Raw genomic sequence first — 26,945 nt, forward strand, 5'->3', positions numbered from 1 at the left:
ATCGACGAGGGGCACCTAACTGCGGTATTTTCAGCGACGAACTAATTGCGTACTCATTTATTCTGACTGATAAAGAAAACCCGCGAAATATGAAAAATACCACGTGACGGCGCATCCGCGCGCATTGTAAAGCAGCGTCCCCAAATAAGCTGATTGAAAGCAACTGCTTCCGGTGTTACCCACCCGAAGAGACAGCGCATCACCTTGATAAGGCGCGTGTGCAGATAAGGCACAAACTCGGTGGTGATTTCTTCTTCCTTTCTTTTGTTTATTTCATTCTGGCTAACTCAGAGGCAGCCTGTTTGAGGGCGTTGCTTTACGATGCGCGCGGACGCGCCGTCACGTGGTATTTTTCATATTTCGCGGGTTTTCTTTATAAGTCAGAATAAGTGTGTACGTAATTAGTTGGTCGCTGAAAATACCGCAGTTAGATGCCCCTCGTGGGTACCTACAAGTGCCTCATTGACACTTCAGTGATTAGGACAGTAATTATCGAGTTAGATAATTAATTATAAATAATTAGTTAAGTCTCATTAACGAAAAAAATAGTCACCGCTTCTTCACAGTACTGCAAACATTATCCAATAGGTTTTCTTCGAGTTACGCCATTACTATTTTTTTAAAACTTGGTGCATGATAGCTGGGACACCCTGTATATATATATATATATATATATATATATAGTCTGGAAACAAACTCTCACAGAGCGCGAAAAAATAAGGTTAGTAAGACAGAGACACAAGAGGACATTAGAAATCAAAATAAAAGTTTACTGATGTTTAAGGGAGAGGACTCCTTTTCTGACTCCCCCTCTGAAGAAAGGGAGTCCTGTCCCTGTAACGTCAGTAAACTTGTATTTTTATTTCTAATGTCCTTCTCGTGTTTCGCTGTCTCTAGTAACCTTATATATATAGATATATATACATTAATATTGTAATATATATATATATATATATATATATATATATATATATATATATATATATATATATATATATATATATATATATATATATATACAGTAGCCCACAGATTGCATCGCACCAGTCTCACGTGGGTGACGCTCGAGAAATATCATCATGGAAGGTAATGCGCCGACGCAACGCCGGCGATGAGCGTGCAGTAGTGAATGGTTGCGGATTATTTTGACCACCTGCAGATCTTTAACGGGCGCCTAAATCACGTACACATGGGCGCTTTTGCTTTTCGCCTCCATCAGAAAAGCCGCCGCCGCGGCCTAGAATCGAACCCGTGACCTCGTTCACAGCAGCACAATGCCTTAGCCACTGAGCCAGGGTAGTGGCCCAGAACTCAAGCAGCATGAATGAAGATGTTTAAAGTTATAAGAAAAAGAGCAGGTACGACGTTTTGATGATACTGGTCTCGAGAATCAGGCAAATATCAAGGTGAATTGGACACAAGAGTCTAAAAACACTTTTCCCCGTATCCTTGAAGTGGGCGATAGTGTATGGCACATATTGCTGTTTGAAAAATATGCAGATACCAGTCTTAATTTTTTCAAACTGAAGATGTCATGAGGGGCACAGGAAATCATATTGTGCCTTGGCTACTGTGCCAGGGTGCTCACAGGTAAATCTGACAATCATTCGCTTTATGAGTACTGTATAGGAAAAGGGAAAGTTTAAAGGTATTTTATAAAGCGAAAGCTTTCTTACTGGGACCGATCATATCCCGCCAGAAAACTAAGGCACCTTCCCGTAGACCAGTTGGTCTACCGAAAACCTTCGATAAGATCTCTGTACACACGGCGCGTGTGTGAAAACGGGCAACCATTTTGTGAAAAAAGTTTCTCGGAAATCGCGACAATGAACGGGTCCGGATAAGACAATATTCGCCTCTATCCTGATGAATGTCGTCAATAGCACACGTTTTTCTCATAACCCACGTATCCGCATACATTTAGATCGTTCGTAGATGTGTTTACAATGTCCGCAAAAAATGCTGCATGTGTTTGTTCTTTGTTTGGGATTCTCGTCGTTGATGGTTTTAAGGTTCGTTGGACGCAATTTCATCGAATGTCGCCCGTACTATTAGCTTTAGTGGTTCTGTCAGCTTTCTTTATAAACGCATGTTATTTTTTTTCTAAAAATGCAATTACAACGTACATTCTCGCAAGTTGAGTATATAAGATATTAAGGAGGAGTTCTTCTCGAAAAGAGGGTATGTTTTCTGTGGCCAGATTTCTCAATAATTTCGGTAACAGAGGCTTCGATAAACAATGTGTCCTTCGGGCCCCTCAACGAAACGGTCCACTGGATCCTCGGGGTTAGAAATAGATGGTAAACTATGAAGCTTTATTGTTATCGAAAATTTGAGGTTGCTAAAAATACCATTAGCCATCTGTGCGTCAGCCCGACATAATGTCCTTCGCGTACATGAGTGTCTGCAGAGCGTAGCGGACATCCTTAGGAAAGTGTCTCGTTGCGCAGCGCTGAAAGTTAATGAAAATTTGTTAACTTGGGCATTTACTCTATAGAAGCATGCAATCTAAGGTAAAGTCGCGTGCAGATATTGCTTTTATGCACCGAAACATGCTCGTCACCGCACTACTAATACTTTAGCAGTTTGCGCGATGTAACGAGTGAGCTTGAATACTTTACAGTGTCTCATTTTTCAGAAAAGAAAGCTTTCGGGAAGTTACGCTGAACGTTGTACATGGCTTCACGGCAAGAGTTCACATCAAAAACACACGAATCCTCGCAACCTAACCAAATTTGACTGTCATTGAGCAAACGAATAAACTCATCGATGAGGAGAGGCATATTTCGGGATACGCACAGCTTTCCTGTTAGCGCCTAGACGCTTGCCAATCAATCATCTGAGGCTGTCAATCTAAGTTTTCTAGATGACAAATACGGTAAAATGCCAACCTCGAATCAACAACCGAGAGGGAAGGCTGCAAACAATCTTCTAAAACGGGACAAAACATACCACACAGTCAATTCACGGTTCTAAGGGCAAAAACTACGGCACGCGAAAAAACTTTCTTGAGGACCACACATGCGATTATCAAAGCAGCCGCTACCGTAAACGCGTCTCTACTGGCTTTTTTACTTGTGTTTCTCAAACACCTTCGCCCAAAAGGTTGAAGAAACAAATCTTCCTGAAAAAGGTGAGTCAGAGCCAGTACTTACGTGTGCTGCTTCGCCCACCTTTTCCGCATCAAAATTGTAGGCTTTCTTCTCAACCTGGAGGATATTCAAGGCAGATAGGTAAACAAGAAAGTTCAAATTTGGGTAAAACACTACCAACCTAGCGCTCCGCAGGAAAAACCGCTATATTATAGCAATGGCAAATAGTGTATTCCACTTCAGGGTTCCTAACACGCGCCAAAGAATTCCCACACAGGCTTGTCACCGGTCGCTTTTATGATAAAAACGAGCTCCACGGCTGGGGCAACAGTAAAGTACAAGTTGGGCGAGTTAGTGCTCTCTCTCTCTCTGTCTGTCTCTCTCTCACACACAAGCACGCACGCACATACATACATACATACATACATACATACATACATACATACATACATACATACATACATACATACATACATACATACATACACATACACGCACGCACGCACGCGCACGTCGCGCACCCACGCCGGGGGTTAATAAGAACGTACTCTTCCACCAGAGTCGTCGTAGTGGCGCTGACTACCACCCGCACGCCCAGGTAAACATTAGTTTACGTGAACACTGAGAAAGTGGATGGGAGCACAGCCCTGCCGTAGCGTAGTGCTTATAGCACCAGACACGCATTCGGGAGGTCGTGGTTTCGGAACCCACCCGTCCGTGGTGTTCTTGTTCACTTTCTTCCTTTCTTTCATCAAAAATCTGTACAGGTTTTTACGATAATAAAATGACCTACCACACTTTCCTCTTTGCCTTCCTTGGCATTCTTGACTGCCTAATCTTATTTTCTCTCTCTACATACATACATACACACACAGATACATACATACATACATACATGCGTACATAGGCATACATACATACGTACATACATACATACATACATACGTACATACATACATACATACATACATACATACATACATACATACATACATACATACATACATACCTACGTGTAAACCCCCGCTAACGGTACCTCCTTCGAGGTCAGCAATAAAAAGTTCATGATCATGGAGCCACAAACTCACGCTTCATCTAGGCTACCTTGACAATTTTCCGGTTAAACTATCCTTCTCTTTCACCTACTTTTTCAGAGAATTTTAGCGCTAGTGGATAGTGGAATATCAACCAGCTATTTAAGTGGATAGTGGAATATCAACCAGCTATTATCCATATCTCATCTTTCATCTCGTTTATACGCATCGCAGTAGGTTTGCGTGAGGGGAAGTCGCAAAAATGCGATAAAGGATTTTTCATTAAGGACGTTAGATCACCCCACATACCTAAACTTGAAGATACCCTTTAGCTTCCTTTACAACGCAGTTTAAACAAGATGCTGAAGCTGCTAGAAAATAGTGACGATGTTGATGATGATTGTGTAATGACGCAACGGCTCCAAGGCCAAAGAGCACCAAAACTGTGCCGTGTCTCACATGATTTATCCGCTCAATACTTTCTTTAAAAGCTAGTTGCGTAGAATTGGTTTACAGGGCCAATTATTGTCAGTAAAAAGTGAAGAAGACTGGTTGAGACCATGGAATAAGATTTGGGCTAAAAATCGGGGCTCCTCGGGGAGAATTTCTGCATTGCAAAAACAAGATGAGCCCCTAAGTGTTGCAGAAAAGTACCTCACGAGCATCCTCATTACTGAAGGACAACCTGCTGTCATGTGCGATAAGAAATTTTCTTTAAAAAATCAGCCACTGCCAAGTAACCTTAAACTTTTTTAGCTGAATATTTTTTCATCAGATAGAAAGTCCCGGGTGTAGTGGTATGTACCGTGTGTACAGATTAGCGAAGTGTCTCGGTCTTTGCGTTTCGAGTACCCTACATTCAAATAAGATGTGGAGTACAGAGACAAATCCGACACATTTATCTCATCTTCGCCGTGGTGTTCCATTCAAAAGGTATCCATGCGGGCAATGTGTGTGCCCTATTCCTAAACGACAAAGAGCAACTTATAAAGATCTATGTAGTTTTTCTGTTAGGTTTTTGCCTGTGGGTGATTCAATTGCATAAAGTTGGTTTTCTCTGTGTGTGTCTCAGTGTTTCTGCCAAAGTTTCCGGAGTTTTTTTTAATGAGCGATTTCACCTAGCAGAAAGGCACTGACAGAACGTCCACATTGCTACGAAGACCAGCAGCAGCTGCCTCCTTATCCGCCGCCTTATTTCCTGCTATTCCACAAGGGCGAGAAACTCAGCAGACTATAATTTCGAGCCCCATCGAGTATGCTGACACGATATTGTTTATGAGCGAATTGAACATTGCATTCTTTTGGAGCTTCGCTAATAACATGGTTTTCACTATACTCAGCGAATCAGTGTATATGAGTGGTTATTATTATGATTATTATATGTATTCTGTGTTCTACAGCCATAGCGATACCGTGGGCTTCAGCTGTTAAAATGCTGGTGTCAGGGTTTAGCGTTTTTAAAGTGCAGAGGTTCGGTCCCTCCAAAGCCCATGGTACTGGAGAGTTTGTTTTAGACGAATCTGTGTAGAACTCTGCACTTTGATGTTTATGTTGAGCGATTAAAAAATTTTGACGGAACAAGACCCACGCCGAATTATTTTTGTTTATTTTTGTAAAAGACATGTCACGTACCATTGGCGTCAGCTTCGAAGGTGCTATAACATCAAACTGGTTTTGCAGGCGACTTTGAAAGAAATCTCCATCTTGGATGCTAGAGTGTTTACGGATATCGTTTAAGGCTGTGGAAGTGAAGGCCTTTTATAGAATAAAGATATAGTGGATGTGTCATGTATTAAGACGTTCGAGTGATGCCTTACGATTGAAGGTGTTTTCACTGCGTATAGCGCGACTGTGTAGGCCCGATGATTGTCTAGTGATCCCAAATCTGATTCAACTTATAAACGTCCTATTGGGCAAGTACGGAAAGCACCAATTGTAAATCGCAGGCCTAGATGATAAACAGGATCCAGCAGTTTTAGCGCAGCCTTTGAGACTGACTTATACACCGCACTACCGTAAGCAAGACTCGATCTGATAAGGCTGTTAAAGATTTTCAATAGGCAGGGCCTATTCGTGCCATACGATTGACGAGAAGAGAACCTTAAGAATGTTTAGTGGTTTTATACATTTTAACCATAGTTTATTATGTGCGGTATGAAAGATAAGTTCATATCCAGCAACACACCCAAAAATGTATGCTCTTTCTTTACTGGAATGATTCTTTCATCAAGACTCACTCATGGGTCCTGCCGAACGCCTCGCAGTTTAACTAGAAAAAAGTGATGGTGTCTTACGCAATAGTGTGGGAGTGGGCGAGTCCTTTTTCATGATTGCTAATATTGTCACGAAGCCAAAGATGACGCAGCTGTCTTGAAGAAAACATAAAAAAAGTGCCCCCGTCGCATGCCCCCGCGCGAGGGACACGAGTAAATGCAGAGCATTGGGGGTGGTCGCGTGGCGTAGGTTGTGGTAGTTGGCGGTAGTAGTTGTAATTGTTGTTGTCGTACGGGTGCGTCGCCGGCGCTTGAAGGCCAAGTACGACGAAATGCACGAGGCGTTGGAGCACAGGAACTTTGCGAGCTTGGACGAGTTCCTGCGCGCCTTCAACATGCGGTCCGGGGAGGAGTACTCGGAGATTCTGCGGGCTGGCACGACGCGTCCGTGCGTGCTTCACGCGAGGACCCCCGCCGAGAAGCGCGTGAACGCGTTCAACCTGTGGATCAGAAGGGTTCTCGACTCCAACATGAGCCTGCTGATCACCCTCGACCACTACGCGTGCGCTGCGTACGTCGTGGACTACGTCAACAAGGCCGACCGCGGCATCTCGTTCTCGTAACGCGGGGTCCGCCGCTCGCCGCTGACGTTTCGAAGCCGTGTCTCGCTCTCGATTCGATGGATCCGCAGCTCGACGCTGACGACTGGCGGCGGCCTCTCGTTCTCGACGCTCGGGATCGGCCGCTCGACGCTGACGCTTCGCCGCTGCCTTAGCGCGCGCAGTAGAGGGAGAGGAGGTAGCTCCTGCTGCTGCAACGCCTCTTTCAACGCCGGAGCACGCGCATGCGGGTCCGCACCTGTTGTTGAGAGCGGACAACGCCGAGGGACGACGGGTGACAGTGCGAGTTAAAGAAATGCTCTGCATTTAAAACAAGTTTATTGGACCGAAGTTGTGCTCCCCTAACAACTCAAAGAATACACCGGTGGCGAAACAGCAGTCAACAAAGTTACGTGCGTAAACTGGTGTCGGCGATTAGAATGCCGCGGCATCTGCCCAGCGGGAATTTATCACTCGGCGCGAGGGATTCTGGAATAGTCGAATTGTACCCAGAACACTCTAGATCAACGAAGATTATTCTAGGCTGTTCACATTCGTTCGGAACGCTCTCCCTATCAGAAGGGATAACACATGCGGCACAGAAAGAAAGAACGGAACACGCGCTTCCATTGGCACAGAGACAACAGCGATAACACAGGCCTACGCAGCCGGGTGGCAAAAGCAAAACACAAAAAAACAAACCCAATGCATGGTTCGCGGCATTGCCCCCCTCTAAGGGTGCATCGACCCGGGGCTAACACAAGCGGCAGTCTAGACAAATAAAAAATAGAAATCCGTCATTGTGCGTAGGAAGGTTTTAAGGGAACCACATGGAAGACATCGGGCCGCGTGCGTCGTCTTCATGTTCCGGAATCCCCATCGGGGATCACCTCGTAGGTAATGTGGCCACCACGTTGTAGAATGCGGTAGGGCCTGAAATATCTTCGTAGACGTTTCTCACTGTGTCCACGTCGTCGGATGGCATTCTAAACACGCACGCGATTCCCTGGCCGGAACTCGGCGTCTCGGCGTCGGAGGTTGTATCGTATCGCATCCACCAGCTGCTGGTCAGTTGTGTGAACTCGTGCGAGCTGGCGGGTTCTCCTCGGCGCGCTGAAGTTATCCTTGGACGTCGGCGTTGAGGTCGTCTTCTTCCACGTGTGGAAGCATGGCGTCAAGCATCGTAGTCGGCCGTCTTCCATAGACAAGCTCGTACGGTGTAATGTGTGTGGTTTCCTGGATAGCCGTGCTGTATGCTAACGTGACATACCGTAGGACTTCGTCCCAAGTCTTATATCCAACGTAGACGTACATAGACAGCATATCCGCGATTGTCTTGGTCAAGCGTTTGGTTAGTCCGTTCGTTTGGGGGTGGTACGCCGTAGTTCTTCGGTGATCTGCATTGCTGTAGCGTAACATTCCTTGCATAGGCTCCGCAGTGAAGGCCGTCCCGCGGTCCGTGATTCGGACTTCAGGGGCTCCATGTCGCGGCACAATTTGGTTTATGAAGAACTTGGCGACTTCTTGTGCAGTTCCCTCAGAAGAGCGGCGATCTCTGCGTAGCGCGTCATGTAGTGAGTCGCTACGACAATCCACTTTTTTTGTGATTGTGACGTAGGGAACGGGCCTAGAAGATCCATTCCAATCTGTTGAAATGGTCTCGACGGGACAGCGATCGGTTGCAGTAGTCCGGCGGGCCTTGTCGGCGGCGTTTTCGGTCCCTGGCAGTGACGGCAACTCCGAACGTAGTGGGTGACGTCGGACGTAAGGGGGGGCCAGATGTACTTCGCCTAGATTTTTGCAATAGTGCGAGTTGTTCCGAGATGTCCTGAAGACGGGTCGTCGTGGCACGCTTCCAAAATGTCGTCACGAAGGTCTGCGGGGATGATAAGTAGATAATTGTTTCTCGTTCAGGTGCTGAAATGTTTCTTCACGAGGACGAATTTTTAGGGGCTGAATGCTGGTAAGTTCCGCTTGAACGCCCTAGGCACGGCGACGTTGCGTCCTTCGAGGTAGTCGACCATGACGCGCAGGTCGGGGTCGGCACGCTGCTGGGCGGCTAGGTCGCTCTCTGTCACGACTCCGAAGAACGCGCGGTCTTCATCGGTGTCCTGTGGTGGTGGGTCGACGGGGCCGCTGGACAGGCAGTCGGCGTCGGAGTGTTTCCTGCTGGATTTGTAGACTATTGTATCGTCGAACTCTTGCAGGCGAAAGCTCCACCGCCCAAGACGGCCAGATGGGTCCTTGAAAATGGCGAGCCAACACAGCGCATGGTGGTCTGTGACAACCTTGAATGTTCTACCATACACGTATGGGCGAAATTTTGAAATGGCCCGTATTATAGCCAGGCACTCTTTTTCGGAGGCAGAGTAGTTTTTCTCCTCCTTTGACAGACCACGGCATGCCTAGGCGATTACCTTTTCGGAACCGCTTTGCTTTTGTACGAGGACGGCACCCAAACCTATATCGCTGGGGTGCGTGTACATTTCCGTTTCGGCGTTTTTGTCGAAATGAGCGAGCACGGGCGGGTGTAGCCGGCGTTGTTGGAGCTCGCAGAATGCTTTTTCTTGGGCGTTTTCCCGGGCGAAAAGGGTGCTATCTCTCGGCAATATGACGTTAAAAATTCTTCCATAGTTCAAAAATTATGCACACCTTCATCCAACTACGACGATGGTTGAACACGAAGCTTTCTTTCTTGTGATGAATGTTTTGGTGTCGATCCCACACTGCGTGTAAATGTTACTCTAGAGGTACGCACACCTCTTCCCGAACACCTACAGCAACTCTTGGGTGTGCACTCCGTAGGCCTAATTGTTTGGGTTTATGGTGTACGGCGCGAATAGTTACCTCCTTCTACGATGTCCAAATAAAGCAATTGGATAGACCCCCGCTTCATGACAATAGAGACCCTGGTTTCATTCCAGCAACGAAAAGCGCGTTTTTTGTCACTTCACCAACGACCATTTATCATCATTGTCAGAAAAGTTTGGATTTCAAGCAGGGCGTATTGCCGTACAGCGGCATCAGTGAGTCCACTAAAGCTTCTCTTTAAAACCAGGTATATACAAAACCAGACACTAAATTTATAGCAGGTAAATCCTGAATTAAAGGTTTCACGAGGAGAGAAACATATCAATCGATATAGCACCCTTCGCAAAATCACAGTGCCCCTTCACAAATCCTACAAGGCGAAGTAAAACCTGCTACAGACTCGCTTCAAATGTGGAGAAGGTACCATTCACATCCGCCGTTTTTTTTAATAAGCAGAACGCAAGGTAGAAAGACCTTCAGGTTTCGCCGAACTCGGTGCCAGAGAATTTGACGACATCTGGAACACGGGGTCCTTTAATCCTACACGAACCGATAAGTGTTTTAAGGCGTTCTGAAGTGTTTTAAGGACAGGTGGACGTTGTATTTCGGTGAGTAATAACTAAAGCTTAGCCCCCTGTAATGATGCACCCTGAAATCTATTGAATTAAATTGTGAAGCTTTGCACGTGTTACATCGGCACAGATTAAAGTTTATACAGCAGTACTACAACACGTGACGCAATAGCGTGCTTTCAAATAACCATCACACAACAATGTTATGCGCTGCGTTCTTTCAACGAGTAGCTGTAGACCAAGACATCTTTTGCACAAGCCTCATAATCATATGCAAAAAACTCACCGGAAATGCCACTTCCCACGCGCGCCCAAACTTTGTTAAGCAGCCAACCAAGTTTTCTTGAAAGGACCGGAGCGTCTGCGAAACATGGATGAGCAAGGTAATTACACAACTGCTGGTAATCAGAGTAGACACGCCAACAAGGTGTGTGCGATGAGCCTTCGACGCGCATATACACTGTTATTAAAGCCTAACTTCTAAGAAAGCAATGCGTTGGGCTCTTCAACACTCCTCTGCTCTTCATTGTATTTCGTATTTAATTGCGCTACGTATAGAAAGACAAATAGGACGCCAGAAGGACTGGGACGAAGCGCAATCTGCTGCGTTATGGTTGGGAGGGCGAAAGCTCTGCGGAAATTCACGTCCGTCTCTCAGAGTGTGTGACTGTTCTATAATTTCCAAATTTCAGCAAAATTGAGATTTCATAATTGGGTACGACAAAGAATAAATGCTGATGGCTGCAGCATGCCTACATATAATGCTAATAATTTAAGCGTGTTCCACAAAAGCAGGAAATAAGAAATATTTTTGGAAACTCTTCAAGAATGGGTATAAAACCTAACTACTTCCTGAGTTGCGTTCGATTATGTACTTTTTTTTAAACTGTAAAATTCAACTGATGCAATATGTGATTTGGAAAAGAAATCTTTGTTAGCTGTTATCCACCAAATTTTGTGGCTTTTAAAATTTTGACAGACTTCCAGATTTGTAGCTGTGCTGAAGCCACGTCTGTTACTGTATATGTAGATATTTTTAATCGGAGAATAATGCATTCTTTTCGAGGAAGTAAGATACATGTTTAAACTCACCTGGTTGTAGTCTTCAGCAAAAGCGTAGCAAAGCCGACAGGTAGCGCACATCTTTGTTATGATCTGTAAGGGCATAATAAATACCACAACAGTAGTTTGCGATTTGCAAATATATAACCACCGTGATCTTGTGGTTTAATTAAAACTTCTGACTCCTACGACCGCACTTCCGCACGGAGGCAATTAAACTGGAACCGCATGGGGGCAACTAAATTAGAAAACCGCCATTGTTGAAATTGTTGAGAAGCTTTAAAGTAGGAAGAACATGCTGACGGAATAAAAAAAAGCAAAAAGTAAGGGGGAAGAGAGATCAAGTATTACAATGTTAGACTCAGAAGAATCTGTCGCTGACACCCAATCTTTGCAGTTGAGGTAATCTGATTCATCAATATGATGTCGATGGAAACTGAAGTAAAAAACTCAAGGCCTGCACTCACGCACAGGTCTTGAGTGGCGAAGCTGTTAAAAGTGATCACGGATGGCCAAAAAGTTGAATTTTAGTATCGTTGTGTTGTCTTAGTTGAGCCGACGGCATAGCATTTTTACGACCTTATGTTGAGCAAGGCCAGAGTGAGCTCGTTGTTTTGGTCAACGTTTTCGTTCACCACTCTGCAAGCGCGACTTGTCATTTCTAGCGGGTGCTTTGAATGCCGACCTTCTCGAAGCGCAGCCTCTTCTACCGCGGTGCTAGTATCTGCGTCCGGGCCATTTTGAGTCAATGATCACCTACAGCACCTTCGTGGTCATTGAAGTTGCGGCTCATCTTCGGTGCAGAGCGCATGCGCACGGCCACACGAGCATGAACGAAGAAGGGGAGGGGCGTTGGCTATGACGTGCCTTTCTTATTCGGAGCAAGCGTTACCACGATACGGTGAACGCGGGAGTTTGTGGCCAATGTGGCCAACATCCCTAAGTAGATATGCTTGCCTTGATGAACGTGCGCTCGAGACACGCGGCAAAATCTGGAGTTTCTGGTCAATGTTGCCCAATTTCCGTAAATGGGTATGCGTCGATTGATGAACGTCCGCTTGAGTCACGCGTGCACGAGCGCTCGTTATTTTCTGTGTATGTACTGCGGACCCCATACACAAAATATCTGCTCGACTGCTTTGCTGTTAGAAGCACCTCCAGCTTGCCTGCTCCTGAATTCGCTGACAGCATACCGTGCTCCAAAAAAAACGTGGTTTATCAGTGAAGAAGTTCTTGATTATTCTTGGTGTGGACTGTTCCCCGGTCCAGTCACTTTCTGTTTCATATCTGCTTGAGTCACTGCAATGTATATGCCTTAATGTTTGTCTAAAACGGAAATTAGTGCAAGTCACAAAATCAACTCCACTCTAGCACGTCAACCGCATTTTAGGTAGTGCTGGACCCTGTATTCGAAGGTAAAAAAATCTTTAGGCAAATAGGATGAATTTATCCCGCAACCCTACGTATAAAAATGATAAAAACCATTTCGAGAATATGATACGCTCCGAGGGTGATTTCCCAGTGCCATAAAGGAGGTGAAGTGAATTGCGAGATTTGATAGGGCCAGTATAAGTCATGCCGTGTTCATTGTAGGAGAAGAAGGTTAAGGCATGTGTGCATGTTTTGGAATTACGTTTAATTTATATCACATGTGCTGTTAAAAACACAAAGCTTATCAGAATTGCGCCACATATTTCCACACACAAACATTCGACACATTCGCCTTAACTCATTTTATACGGGCTTCCATTTCCAGGTAATAATGTGAGCGCCTTAGCTCTTAATACGGTTGCAAAATTGAAGACAACGGCAGAAGACAATGAATCACAAATGCACAAAATATCATATGAAGAAATAACGCAAAAGGAGGCTGTTTTTGAAGAATAAAAACAAGTTAAATATGGTAGAAATAGACCACAATTGGTACCAAAGATTTGGTACACAAAGTGATAAATTTAACCTAACAAAACGGGTATATCTTGCGCCCTGGAAGCGCTACGATTTACGGTCCTCCAGAATCCAATACGAGGACTGAACCCCTGAAAAATCGTAGCAATCAGGCAATTCAAACTGCTCAACGGAGAACAGGATGTCACCTTTGCCTCTGAATCGTTATTTAGAGAAACATGTTAAGTCTAAAAAGTAAATTTGTTCATGGCGATTACTGAAGTAGCAATTAGGTAAAAAGCAAACACGTTCTCGTCAATGCGTCTATGCAGGGCTAACAAAGTCCCCTGGCCAAGACTCGCACTCGTTGTAACGATAAAAGGAAGAAAGCATGACGCAAATAAAGGTATGGTGGTTATAATGACGGTACAAAAGCGCAGAAATACACACCCGCCACTGTAGGCAAGGCATAATTAGTGTGCATAGAATGATGTTGCTACCTTCCACGCGACACTTCTTGTGAAAATTTCATCGGTGCCGTGCAAGTGCGATGGACTTCGAAAACTTGTATTACAATATCTGCGAAACATGGGGGGTCATACAATACCGGAATATCCGATCTGCAATACAACACTCTTGTCTTCGCAATGGCAGCGTCACATGGGTTGATTAGGTGTACTAGAATTTCACTTCCACTCGTGCAGCTTTACGTTTGCGCATCACCAATAGAGTTACGGTCGCCTTAGTGGTATCACGTTTCACATTTTCCGTAAGGTCGCCTAGCTACGCACGTAGTTTTCAGTGTGTACATCTCGCGGGTAATGAACATGCGTGCCCAAAGCACGCAGGACTGCAGTTTTTAACACTTCAGCTCACACAACTGCCTGCTCCTGGAGCGACTTTGCTTGTAACATAGTCTGCTATCATTATGGCGTCAACCCTATACCCTTTTCACGTTCATACTGCCCGCAGTGCGAGAAGAAGGGAATAAAAAAAACATTTATTATGTTTCATTCATACCTTCCATTGTTTTATTTGCGGACATTGCAGCTTCAGTGAAATAATACTTGATACTGTGAGCCAGGCTACCTGGCAGCTTTCAAAGACCAATATTGGTGTTTCGTCCCACCGGTTTGGCGACAGAGCGAGTGGATGATGTCAAATAACGATTCCTTTAACCCAAGTTATTCCGCATTGCTTTCCAGGTAGTTAGCGTTAGACAAGATTGCACATATACTCTTTTCTCTATTCTGACAAGGGTGCGGTTTGGCCATGCTGAGTTCGCGCAGAAAATTGTTACCCACAAAAATAAAGGTTACTGCTATAATAAATATTTTTGATTAATTCTATCAGCAGGCCTGGTATCGCATGCATTATGGTGCAGGCAATCTAACGCAGTCAGCGTGATTTTTCACAATAGATTTATACTGAACTTGTTTTGCAGCACTGCTAGCCTAGTGACTTTTAGAAATCAACCCGCTGAACAAATTGTCAACTTTTAAAAAAACTTAGCAAGTGCCCTGCACATTCGGTTCCCCTGCTTCTTTAACCTACTTCTTCACGCCGAATTTTCTGCATTTCATTTATTTAGCGTAGAAGGCACCTAAACTGGTGTAATTTATCGTAGATAGCTTCGCAGCCGCACTTTGCCAAGTCACTCGTACTACATCCTGTTCGGAGTTTTTGTTTGTGCACAATCAGGTCTAGGTGATCCACAGCTTGCAATGTAAAACTAGGCACCCTACTTGAATGTTAACGCATCTACGCTGATGCGAAGTGAGGTTCAACTAGTTTTAGTGTTATGCAGATAAACATAACTTACCCTTAGTTGCTAAGCTCATTGGTTGCCGCTTGTCAACACTGCAGCGTACGTTCAACGTCAGAATCAATCTGTAGCCCTAATATACCCTGTGCCTCAAGTACAAGCTTGCGTTCTGCGAGAGTAAACCCGACAGACCTACATTCTGCTAAAATGAAAAGCTTAGAAAAGACTCAAAAGCAAATTTGGGTCAGGCCGACGCCACGAAACACGAACTAGTGGTAGAACTGAAATTTTGAATATATTTACTTAATGTAGCCACTAATAAAGCATCGTTTTCTGGCGGATAAGCACAGCCGGTGCTATAAAAACGTATCTTTGAAAAAACGTACGACTATTTTGTCTACATGGCCCCTTTAGGATCTGTTCGTTGCATTGCTTCACTGGCTTTTTTAACAGCAGATTAAAGTGTCGCCGTCCAACGGTACTACACACACACAAAAAAAGAAAAAATACCGACCGCGTGTGCGCATGCGCGAGAAGCGGCAAGCACGCCCGGTTCCGTAAGGTGTGGCCGGCGTGGGTCAGCTCGACTTACGAGAACACTCTTCCCCACGTTGGGGGCGAAATCTCTAGCGTGCTCTTCTCATCACCAGTTCACGGGCGTTCGCGCCTGAAGTCGGAAGCACAGACGCCGAGTTTGCGAAGCTCGTTGCCACAGTGTCTGGCGCGTGCTCACGCGGACCACTTTTGGAGACATGTGAACGCCTGCGGACGAAACGGTCCGGGCGTGACAGTCATGGAGAACTTTCAGCAGCGGGTTTGGCAATCCATGTAAGGTGCAACATCCGGGTATCCGACCAAGGAAGTGTGGCCACTAGCTCTGCTGTTTCTCCAGTCGCGCACAACTAGTGCAAGCTTCGCCAATTTGTTTCGTAAAAACACGCAAAAAGGTCAGGAATCTCACCTTAATGAACGCTGGTCTCAAGTTGAGGCGATAAACTTCTTCTTTGCAAGAAAGGACCATAGTGGTTGCAACAGTCATGGCCTTGGCATGATCCCATGGATCTATAGTGTGACCGAATATATTAGCGTTTATATTAGGAACATCAAACAAGAGAATAAAACAATAGCTTGAAACGTTACACTGATTATCAAGTCTTATGGTTAGTTTTATGTTTTATAATTGTAATATTGATGATCAATAAAAATTTGACTCAGGTACTGTCCTGTCTACTAAAAGGGATAGTCAGGAATGCTGTTGAGAATAACGCCGTTTATTACCATGCGCTTTGCACAAAAAAAGTTAAACAGCATGCGCTGTGTTTGCAATGAGAAATTTCGAGAATTCGACCCGGTGCGCAAGATGAAAACCGTTTATACGTACAACCACACGGTCTTCATCATCCAGCTGATTTAAAATAATGCTACGTTTCCAAACATACGTCAGGAAAACACGACATTGTCTGCTGTGCACTCCTAAAAAACAAGAGAAAAAGTAGGCGCAAGTGCACGGCTGTAGCGAGAAGAGAAAAAAAAACTTTATTCTGTATCCGTTGGGGCAACCACGAGGGGTCACCACCGCTTGGAAGGCACCGATGGCCTGTGCTGCTCCTTTAGCGAGGCCTTGCTGGATCCGCAGATCCGAGCTATCTAACGCCGCCTCCTTGTCCTCCACACAAGAGAGGAGGGGGAATGAGATTTAAGGGCATTGCCAAATAATATGAGCAACTTTTCGGAGGCTCCACAGTCGGGACATTGGGGAGAGGGAAAGGAAAATAAAGATGGCAGAGCAAGAGGCCGACCTAGCTTCGCACCACGCTGACACCGCATCGCAGGAGAGAATGAGCAGCCGGACCCTAGCAGTGGAAGGCAGTTTTGGACGTCATTGTAAAGCGAAGACCATTAAAGAATGGAGTGTTCCCTCAGGACCAACCGTCATCGTCTTCTCACGGCACAGCCATGTAGGGCAAATCCTCTTGTAGTTCGTTTACCCTTCGACAGGCCTCCACCTCTTCGTTAGGTAGTCCGGTGACCGCGTCCACGCCTCGACTGTGAAGGAATGAATTTACATACGTGTCGTCATCGTCTCTGGTGCGGCGGACCCGTAAGGCACCAGTCGCTACACGACGACAGCAACAAAGGCGCGAGGTCTTCGTGTGGCTTAAGCTCACGCGCAAGCCTGGACGACGTCCCGGAGTCGCCGCGAGGCACGCGCCTACTTAAGCTCAGTATTTTCTCCCCTTAAGCCACTGCGTGAAGTTCGTGCGCAGCGCCTCGCGCTGGGGACACTGGGCGATCCATGCAAGACAGGCGCCCACGTGAGCTGGGGGTTTCTGTCTACGCCGGACGGATTTGTGTCAACCTAAACAGCTGTGCTGGAAAAAAAAAAACGTCATCGCCAGAATTACCTGGCATATCCGCGCACCTGCCGCTCAAGGGCAACTGCAACGCTTCCCTATTTTTTGTGGGAGTATTCTAAAGGAATATAAGAAACAGGCAAGCCTTGACACTAAGCCCTGAACTCGCCAAGGCAGCCGCCGAAAACGTGGACAGTTCTGGACTGAACTCGGCCTACACCAACAGTTACCTCTTTCGTCTCGGACTGACGACCAACCCGTACTGCGATAACTGTTCTTCCATAGAAACCGTCGAACATATCTTATTAGAATGTGTGGCCTACTTGGCACCAAGATCCCGTTTTCTTGAAGATATTGAACGCCTAGATCAAGGACCGGTAACTTTGAAGACCATCTTAGGACCATGCACTAGCCCCTCGAAGCAGCGTCAGGCCCTAAAAAGTTTGTTTTCATATTTGGAGGACATTGGCCACATTTCAAAATTGTAAATTCTGTAACACAATCTAAAAAATAGTCCGCCAAGCCCGCCATACCACGCCAGTGTTTTTTTTTGTTTGCTTCTTCGTTTTTTTTTTCTCACTCTTTTTTTTTCTTTTCTGCCCACCTCTCTAGGGCCTGTTCTCCCTACATCCCCGACCCTTAGCAGAGAAGCATGTAGGTGATCACAAACGCCGGCAAAACTCTCTGCTTTTTCAATAAAGACCCTTCTCTCTCTCTCTCTCTGGCTGAGAACGCTTGGAATGTCGGCTTGGAATGTCACACCTCCACCTGCCATGTTTTAACAGTGAAGCTCTTGAGCAAATCCTAAGTTTTCGTGTTCGCATTTAAAAATACAAAAATTTGCCGAGTGCGCGCACGTAAACGCGGGCTTCGCGGCCACCGCCGGGTTGTTAGGGAAACCAAGAAAATGCCTAGCGCTCGTGTTCGCGTATCTCGCGACGACCGTCCAGTGCCTCTGCGCATGTTCGTCTAGCCAAGTATACCCACTTAATGACAACAGCCAAGATTGCGGCAACCACCCGACAGCAAAAAAAAAACCCTGAAAATGTCGAGCGCTCGTGTGGGCTTGACTCGCGGTGGTCACCCAGCGTCCCCTGCGCTGGTCTGTGAAGCCAACAATACCCACTTACGGAGATTGGCCAAGATTGCCTCCCTCCACCCGCTAAACAAGAACTCTAGCACTCGCCATATTCGTAGCAACACTTCCTGGAACGAGAAATGAACGTCATAGCGTACGGACCTCCAAGGTAATCTACATTTATTATCACTTTAAAATGAAATAGGCTCACACTTATAGCAACAGTGATGAAGTAAATATTGTTGCCGCCGTGAAGAAGCAAATGAGCCGTAGTCGTGGACTTATACATTCGCAATGGTCGTGAAAGTTGCTTGCAGCGTCGTTACATTTAAATCTTACACTTTAATGTGAGCTTCCCTGATTTTTTCGGGCGAAAATAGTTCCGGAATTTTGGTATTCTGAAGTCTTACTCGCATTTATTGCAGGTTCCTCATAAAACTTCTGTATAGAATGTAAAGACATTTTGAACAATTGACCGTTTTTCTTTTTTCTGTTTTTCCATGGAACATTTTTATAGGCCTACGTGGGTTTCAGGTTGAGCCCATTTGATAAACGTTCAAGTAAAACTAGAAAACCCTGAAAATTTAAACCGCTACAGATAAAAATGAAATAGGCACCAAATACGCGATTTCTTATTACGCCTTAATACACCTAAAACTTCTGCTATTATTCATTTTTGCAGGAAACGAGGAAACATAAAACATGTTTCCAATGCAGTGCCTAAACTTCTAAAATCTTGCTGACGGTATTGGCAACACCGTGGACTCCGAACCCCCATTGTCACGCTGTAACCGACCATGGTAATGAGTTTTAAGGTGAAGAAGAAAAACCTCAAACGTTGGCCGTCGGAGCCAGGGTGAAGCTCCGGCGGGTGAGCTCCCTTTCTGTTTACCAGGCAGGGAGCTCGGGGACCGCTCTAAGTGTCAGGGTAATCCGAGCGAAGTACTGCCGCCCCCTGCTTCTATACTATGATATGTGCTATTTTCAAACCCCCTCCTCCCAAAAATGTGATCGGTCCCTGAAAAGGGCCCGCAGCCCAGTATCTTTTGCCCCATTGCCATCCTTAATTTTTCCTGAACCGGTCATTACTCTCGATTTCTTGTCATAGAATCCCTCAGTCCAGCCCACCCTCTTGCATCCCAGTCAGCCTTATTGATCGCAAAATACAAGCCATAATAGGAAAATCGTATAAGCCAAAAAAAAAGGACTGGTGAACTCCCCATCGAGGTGTTCACCAGTCCTTTTACCAGTCACCATCACACCCCATCGGAGCCTAACAGCTCGCAGGGTGTGATATCGGAGACAGATCTTCTGAACGAAACGGATGCGGATCTCCTTGCTGGCTTGGAGGATCAGTGCCTCACTGCTCTGAGGCGCATCACCATCGGCAGATACGACAAGGAGATACAACCAAGCACATCATCTTGACCTTTGACCGCGCAGCACTTCCACAACATACAAATGCAGGCTTTATCCGGTGCTCCATCCGTCCCTACATCCCGAACCCATGGCGCTGTTTTAAGTTCCAGCAGTGTGGGCACGGTACAAACTCTTGCCGTGGCCGAACATCCTGTGCAGAATGCGTGCGACACGATCATCCGAGCGACAACTGCCCATCCGACATCTTCACTTGTGTGAACTGCCGTGGGCCGCATGCGGCGCACACCCGCGAATGTGAAAAATTTCAACTGGAGCAGATGATATTAAACCTCAATGTAACTGAGAACATCTCCTTCCCAGAGGCGCGAAAGAGGTTTTCCTATTTCCCTCTGGGGAAGTACGCCGACGCAGCTCGCCGGGGGGCGGAGCGGCATATGGTTTCCACAGGGATCCAGTTCAGCGTGTCTGACCTGCTTCCTCCCCACCCCCGCTGAGTTGCCTCAGGCAGCCCAACCTGTAACCACAAAGCTTGCTGAGGCCGCAGCGGTTGTGGTGCCAAACAACTTTTTTGGGGCAGATGCCGCGACCGCCGCTACCGCCTCTACCTCCCCGCTCTCCAGTGCATTGGAAAGTGCCAAGGGGATGAACACGGGGGCTTCGCATCGGCTCCCGCCACCACCGCACCGTCCATGCCACCTCTGGCGCCCTCGATGCCTCGGCGGTGGCGCGCCAAACAAAGGGCCCCATCAAAGCGGCCAAGTCTGGGGTGCCCGGCCCGTCGGGCACCTCTTTGATATCTGACGAGGAGATGGATATCGGGTCCTTCCTGCCTGCAACGCAGTGCAAGAAGCGGCCTCCGATTTCCAAGCCTACAGAAAGGCCCAGAAAGCCCAATCCTAGAGCAACAGCCCTGAAAGACAACACATGAACTCGCACACACACACACACACACACACACACACACACACCCACACACACACACACACACACACACACACACACACACACACACACACACACACACACACACACACACACACACACACACACACACACACACACACACACACACACACACACACACACACACACACACACACACACACACACACACACACACACACACGCACACACACACAACACACACACACACTCCATTCATTCCTAAATATACACAATGGGAACAGAAAACATCATTGAATGGAACTGAAGAGGCCTCCTTAAGAGTCTTGACGATGTGTACGAGATGCTACATGCGAATCAGCCAAGTATCATGTGTCTCCCACAAACACACCTCAACTCAATTCTAAGCAAACAAATTCCTAAACAGGTACATGGTATTCAGAAAGGACAGGGTTGGTTGCACACACTCTTCTGGAGGTGTGGCCATTGTGGCCCGGAAATCTTTAGCATGCCACCCTGTCACTTTGTTCACTGTCCTTGAGGCTGTAGCCATCCGCACAATAATATTTAATGGGTTGGTAGTGGTGCACTCCATTTACATTCCTCCTGATCTTGCACTTTCGAGCTCTTCGAGGCGCTGGTTGACCAGCTGCCCGAAACACACATCTTCACAGGCGACCTTAATGCACACAACTGTCTTTGGGGCTCCCCCAGAACGGATGCCCGAGGTCGCCTGATAGAGAAATTCCTTACATCTTCAGGATCAGGCTTTTTGAACAATAAACAGCCTACATACCATACCATAAGTCACAACACATATTCACATCTTGACCTGGCTATTGGTTCTGCAATTCTCTTTCCATGTCTTGAGTGGGGTGTGGGCACGGACCCATATGGTAGTGACCACTTCTCCACTTGACTAACGCATATAGGTAGAGAGCTCCAAGCAGTCCAGCTTCCCACAATACGTGTAACGAATCAAAAGCAAAACGGAGTACATTTACAGAAACATCTAAACTACACCACACATCCATAAAACACGTACACGTGGAGGAAGCAGCCCAACTCCTCACGGCGCACATCCTCGACGCCGCCGAATAATCCATTCCCCACGCCTCCTGTGCGCTGTGCTGCCAGAGGAGGACGTGGGGGAATGAGTACTGTAGGGTGGCGCGTGAGGCCCAGAACAAGGCGTGGGGTATTTTCCGTCGGTACCCCACGTCGGATAACCTCATTTCGTTTAAACGGGCAACAGTTTTTGGAAAGCGGGCATGTCGTGAGGCAAGAGGGAGAGTTTGCGCGCCTTCCTCACTTCCATCAACTCATACACAGACAGGCGGAAAATCCTGACACGAATACGAAAACTCAAAGGACAACAAACACACCACCTTCCCCTCGTAAGTACTACAGGGAACACACTCGTAGACCAGGCTAACACACTCGCATAACACTTCCAACGCATGTCCAGCTCAACCAACTACACTAACATTTTCATGCGACACAAAACAACTACAGAGAAAAAGCCCTTATATGACAAAGACAAATAAAAACTTCTGCAATTCTGAATTCACACTCTATGAGTTGAGAGCTGCCCTGAGCACGAGAAAACGTTCAGCTCCAGGCGCAGATAAGATTACATATACCTGATACAACACCTACACCTAGACACTTTTGAGACACCCCTACACCTGTACAACAAAGTATGGCTTTCGGGGCAGCTTCCAAGATAACGGAGGGAGGCCATTGTAGTGGCTTTGCTGAAGGAAGTGAAGGACTCTTCATCTCCTGCTAGCTATCGACCCATTGTCCTGACCAGCTGCCTGTGCAAGCTTCTCGAGAAGATGAGCAAACTTATGTACTTTTTAAAGTACAATGGTCTGCTGTAGAGCTGCAGGCTGGCTTCAGGGGGGGGGGGGGGGAGAGAGATCCACCAACCATCAACTGGTAGCCTTGGAATAATATATAAAGGATGCCTTCGCACAAAAACAGTTGTCCTTTACGGTGTTTTTCGACATCGATAAGGCCTATGACACCGCTTGGCATTACGGCATACTTAGTGACCTGAAGTCATTCGGTTTTTTGGGTAACATGCAAAACACCCTTCTTAGTTACTTGTCGAAGAGAACGTTTCCAGTGAGAGTCGGTAGTGCACTCTCAAAGGTTCACGTGCAAGAAAATGGCTTGCCGCAAGGTGGTGTATTGAGCTGCACTCTTTTCATAATTAAGATGAACTCTCTTGAGAAGGCATTGCCAACTACAATATCTTACTCCATGTATGTAGATGATGTCCATATTCCTTTAAATCAGGTAACATGTTAATCTGGGAACGTCACGTTTAGCTGGGCGTCGAGAAACTTGCCGGATGGGTAGACAAGAATGGTTTTAGACTAAACCCTGGAAAACGCTCTTGCGTTACGTTCTCCAGGAAGTGTGGCATCCATGCCGACCCAGATATTAGTCTTAATTGTGTGTCCATTTCTGTGAGCAAGGAGAACAAGTTTTTAGGTGTTGTGTTTGACCACCAACTCATATACATTCCCCACATCAAGGAACCTAAGCATAAATGTTTAATAATATGAATATCCTTAAGGTCATCTCACACCAAACCTATTCCAAACCTATTCCATTCCACACCAAACCTATTCCAAACCTATTCCACACCAAACCGACAAAGAACTACTGGTACGCCTGTAAACTGCTTTGGTTGGGTCTCGCTTGGACTATGGAAGTCTGGTGTTTAGGTCGGGGACTAAAGCAACGTTGCGAATGCTTGACCCAGTGCTACACTTGGGGCTACGTCTTGCGTCGGGTGCTTTTCGCACTATCCCGGTCCAAAGTTTGTATGTCGAGTGTAACACGTGGTCCCTTGAGAACCAACGGACGTACAAAGACTTGCTCTATGCTTTTAGAATTTCATCGCTGAACAACCATCCTTTTTATCCTGTCTGTAACAATCCGTCCACATCTCTGCTCTTTGTAAATCACCATTCGTTCCTCTGCCTTTTTTGCTTAGAGTGAGACAGCGAGCCTCAGATCTCAGCGCTTCGTTTTTACATGTGTACAGAGCATCCTTTTCAGACACCTTGCCGCCTTGGCAAGCTCGTCCTGTGTCATGTACCTTTATTTTATAAAACTTGAGAAGAATCGGGCACCACGAGCTGCAATACTGCAGCACTTTCTGTCTCTGCAGTTTAAATACCCACGTGCATAAATTTAAAGTGACACTTCTAAAACTTCCAATATAGTGTCCTGCGCTGGTCATGGTCCGAATTTCAATGCATCCAGAACCATTAGCATACACACACATTATTTTCGGCAGAAGCCTCTGAAATTTCGCTAATTGTACAGCACATTCTTGAAAATCAAATTCCCAATACCATCATCTATATACGTTCCTTGCGTGTTGTTCATGCACTACAATCGCACAGGCCCCCCGAAAACCACACAGTTAATCTTGTATTCAACACTATCATGTCTGTGTATGCACAAAAGCATGAGCTGCTCTTCTATTGGGTCCCAGGACACGCTGGGATCGCTGGTAACGAGTTTGCAGACGAGAGCGCCGCTGCCGCTGCACTCAGGAAGAGTGCAGACATAAGAACCGTACGATATACAGACCTCAAGCCACACATAAGACAACATTTGCCAGGAACATGGCAAACACACTGAAATGAACAGACAGGCAACAAACACGTAATAACGTCACACTTAGGACGGTACACAGCTGAATCACACAACAGCCACACGGAAGTCGCCTTGGCTAGGCTACGGATAGGGCACACCCATGCAGCGTACTCGTATCTTGCCACGGGAGCTTCAAAACCTCAGTGCAGCAGGTGCGGAGAGGCCGTATTCGTAGTTCACATACTCATTTTATGCAAGGCGCTCGACACCACACGACGCAAACATTTTCCTGAACTGTACGGACAACACATCCCGCTACACCCATCGCACTTCTTGGCCGACAAGCCAATGTTTTTTAACAAGCGTGTTTTCAGTTTTTATCAGACGTCAAGATTTTACAGCTTCTTTTATATCATGCATAATCACACTGACCCTATACACCAGCCATATTTATGGATTCGCTCCACTTTTGTTTTTACTCAGACAATTTATTCTTTCATTGCACATCAGTCCTCATCAGTCCTCTTCAAATAAATTTGTCTTTGGCGCTGTTTGCCCTTCTTGGCCTTGCGCTGCTAAACTGACATCATCATCATCAACATCCACAAACCAAACAGAACAAAGTTTCTACGCACAATTCCTATGTAAAAGTTTGTATATTAGAGAACTACTGCTTAAAAATTATATTAGGCGGGGTTTTATAAACTGCGCTCACATTTCCTGTGCACCGTATACCGAATGCTGCAAATTCCACTTTCTCATGACTCAGCCCCGTTAGGATTTAAAGGTTGCTTTACATTTTTACCAATACCGCTTGTTTGAACTCCGCTAAATCTTTGTGTGGGTACAATTAGCTTCAGTTGTCCTGAATGCTTGGTATTTTTCCTCTATCTTGAAAGTTTTTAGTGCTTGCGCCCGTTTCTGAAGGAGTCGAGAAGAATTAGTTTTACAGTTTAGTGTGAGCGCACATCTGCCTGATTACTAGCAGATTGATTGCCTTTTAAGTAAAAAAATGGAACTGATAACTTATAAGCATTATTTTTCCCCCAGTATATTTTGCTTACTTTACAATGCAGTGAAACACCAACGGGTATCATATTGATTTCAAAAAAGAGATTTTTGCATCCCTTGTGAAGCACAGCTCTACAGTGAGCATAATAAAACATGCTAAGAATCAATTGACCAAAAATTTGCTAACACTCCTAACACTGAGAGAAGGTTCATTCGGGGACTGCCACACGGACTAAGCCGGCGAAGCTGGTGGGAGGATCTCAGAACGTATTCGCACTGTGAAGCACAGACGGTTAAAAAAAACACAAGATGCTGCCTTTTGGTGGGAAACGTGTGCCTTTGCAGTAAACTTCTTAAAGGAGTTCCAGGCACTCTGCACGTAAATATTGCCGCGAACCATGCATTGGGTTTACTTATTCATGGTTTGTTTTTCTGCTCGGCTGCGCCCGGCTGTTTTATCTGTGTCCCAAGCGAAGCGCATTTTCCATTCTTTATTTTTATTCCGCACGGGTTATCTCACTCGGTTAAGGAGAGAGTTTCGCCCTCATGTCACTGGTCGAAAATATAGTCCTTTGATCGACAATGTCCTAGATGTAAATCGACGGCTCGAGAAACACTCGCGCCGAAAGATAAACGTCTGGAGAGCTGACGCCGCGCGATTCGACTCGCCGACACTCGCTTGCGCACGCCACTTTGTTGACTGCTGCTTCGCCCCCTGTGTATTCTTCGAGTTGTTAGGGAAGCATAAGCTTGCTCAAATAAACCTGTTTTCCTTGATTACAACTGCGTCGTCCTTGGCTTCGTGACAATATGGACGTTGACTGACGATTTATTCTTGACTATTGTACTTTTTCCTGGAGCAGTACAAACGTTTAAAGACTTCTGAGCAATTTAGCGTTAACGGCAAGGTCAATTCTTTATCCTGGCTAAAATTTGTATTTTAGCAATGAGCGAACATTTTAAACTAAAAGTACTTCGCTACGTCCAAATGACTGCTGCCATTCGCATAAGATGCCCTGTACTTTAGCGCACAGAAGACATTTCTGTGCCAATCTCGAACATATATCGATGTACGTGCACGGCTGTGAGGAGTTCAAACGTACCAAATTCTTTATTACGCCAACTATGGGTCAAGAAAATAAAGTGAGGGAGTTTTTTTGTCGAAGCAGTTCAGAAAAAATTTCTTTGTCACAAAGAATACGAACTGTCTCCATCTAAAGGCTTTATATGCTTGTGACTATCTGAGGGTAATTTGCTGTAAAAGACTGGACCCTGCCCTCATTATTTCAAGGGACAATCAATAGCCCAATTAAATGCTTTAAAAAAGTGCTATCCTAAGAAAAGGCCAAAAATAAACCACTTACTCAAGGGCTTCCCACACCAGTGCATGAAATTTTCACTCTGGAAGGCAAACAGAGGTGAGGTGCCTAAGATAACAGCCAACGTTACTCGTGCCACGGGAAGAATAGAAAATGTCAGGGACAACATATTTGTGCAGGGTCAAATATCTGCACGGCCTCGGACGCAGCCAATTGCGGACTGAAGCAGATCGAGCGCGCG

At 45.9% G+C, this 26,945-nt stretch overlaps 1 protein-coding gene across 1 annotated transcript; it reads right to left on the reverse strand.

Moving 5' to 3' along the window:
• Positions 1-2,294: 2,294 nt before the first annotated feature.
• LOC144144901 (uncharacterized) lies at positions 2,295-26,945 on the reverse strand. The gene is made up of 6 exons (XM_077676404.1): positions 26,750-26,945; positions 15,997-16,097; positions 11,414-11,476; positions 10,608-10,682; positions 3,156-3,209; positions 2,295-2,452 (listed from the first exon to the last, which is right to left on the reverse strand). Exons 1-6 carry the CDS (start codon positions 26,871-26,873, stop codon positions 2,369-2,371), a joined length of 501 nt encoding a protein of 166 aa, XP_077532530.1. The 5' UTR covers positions 26,874-26,945; the 3' UTR covers positions 2,295-2,368.

The sequence above is a fragment of the Haemaphysalis longicornis genome, unplaced genomic scaffold (genome assembly GCF_048455015.1).
Source record: "Haemaphysalis longicornis isolate Haplotype H1 unplaced genomic scaffold, Haemaphysalis longicornis Haplotype H1 scaffold_7, whole genome shotgun sequence".
Classification (NCBI taxonomy): Eukaryota; Metazoa; Arthropoda; class Arachnida; order Ixodida; family Ixodidae; genus Haemaphysalis; species Haemaphysalis longicornis.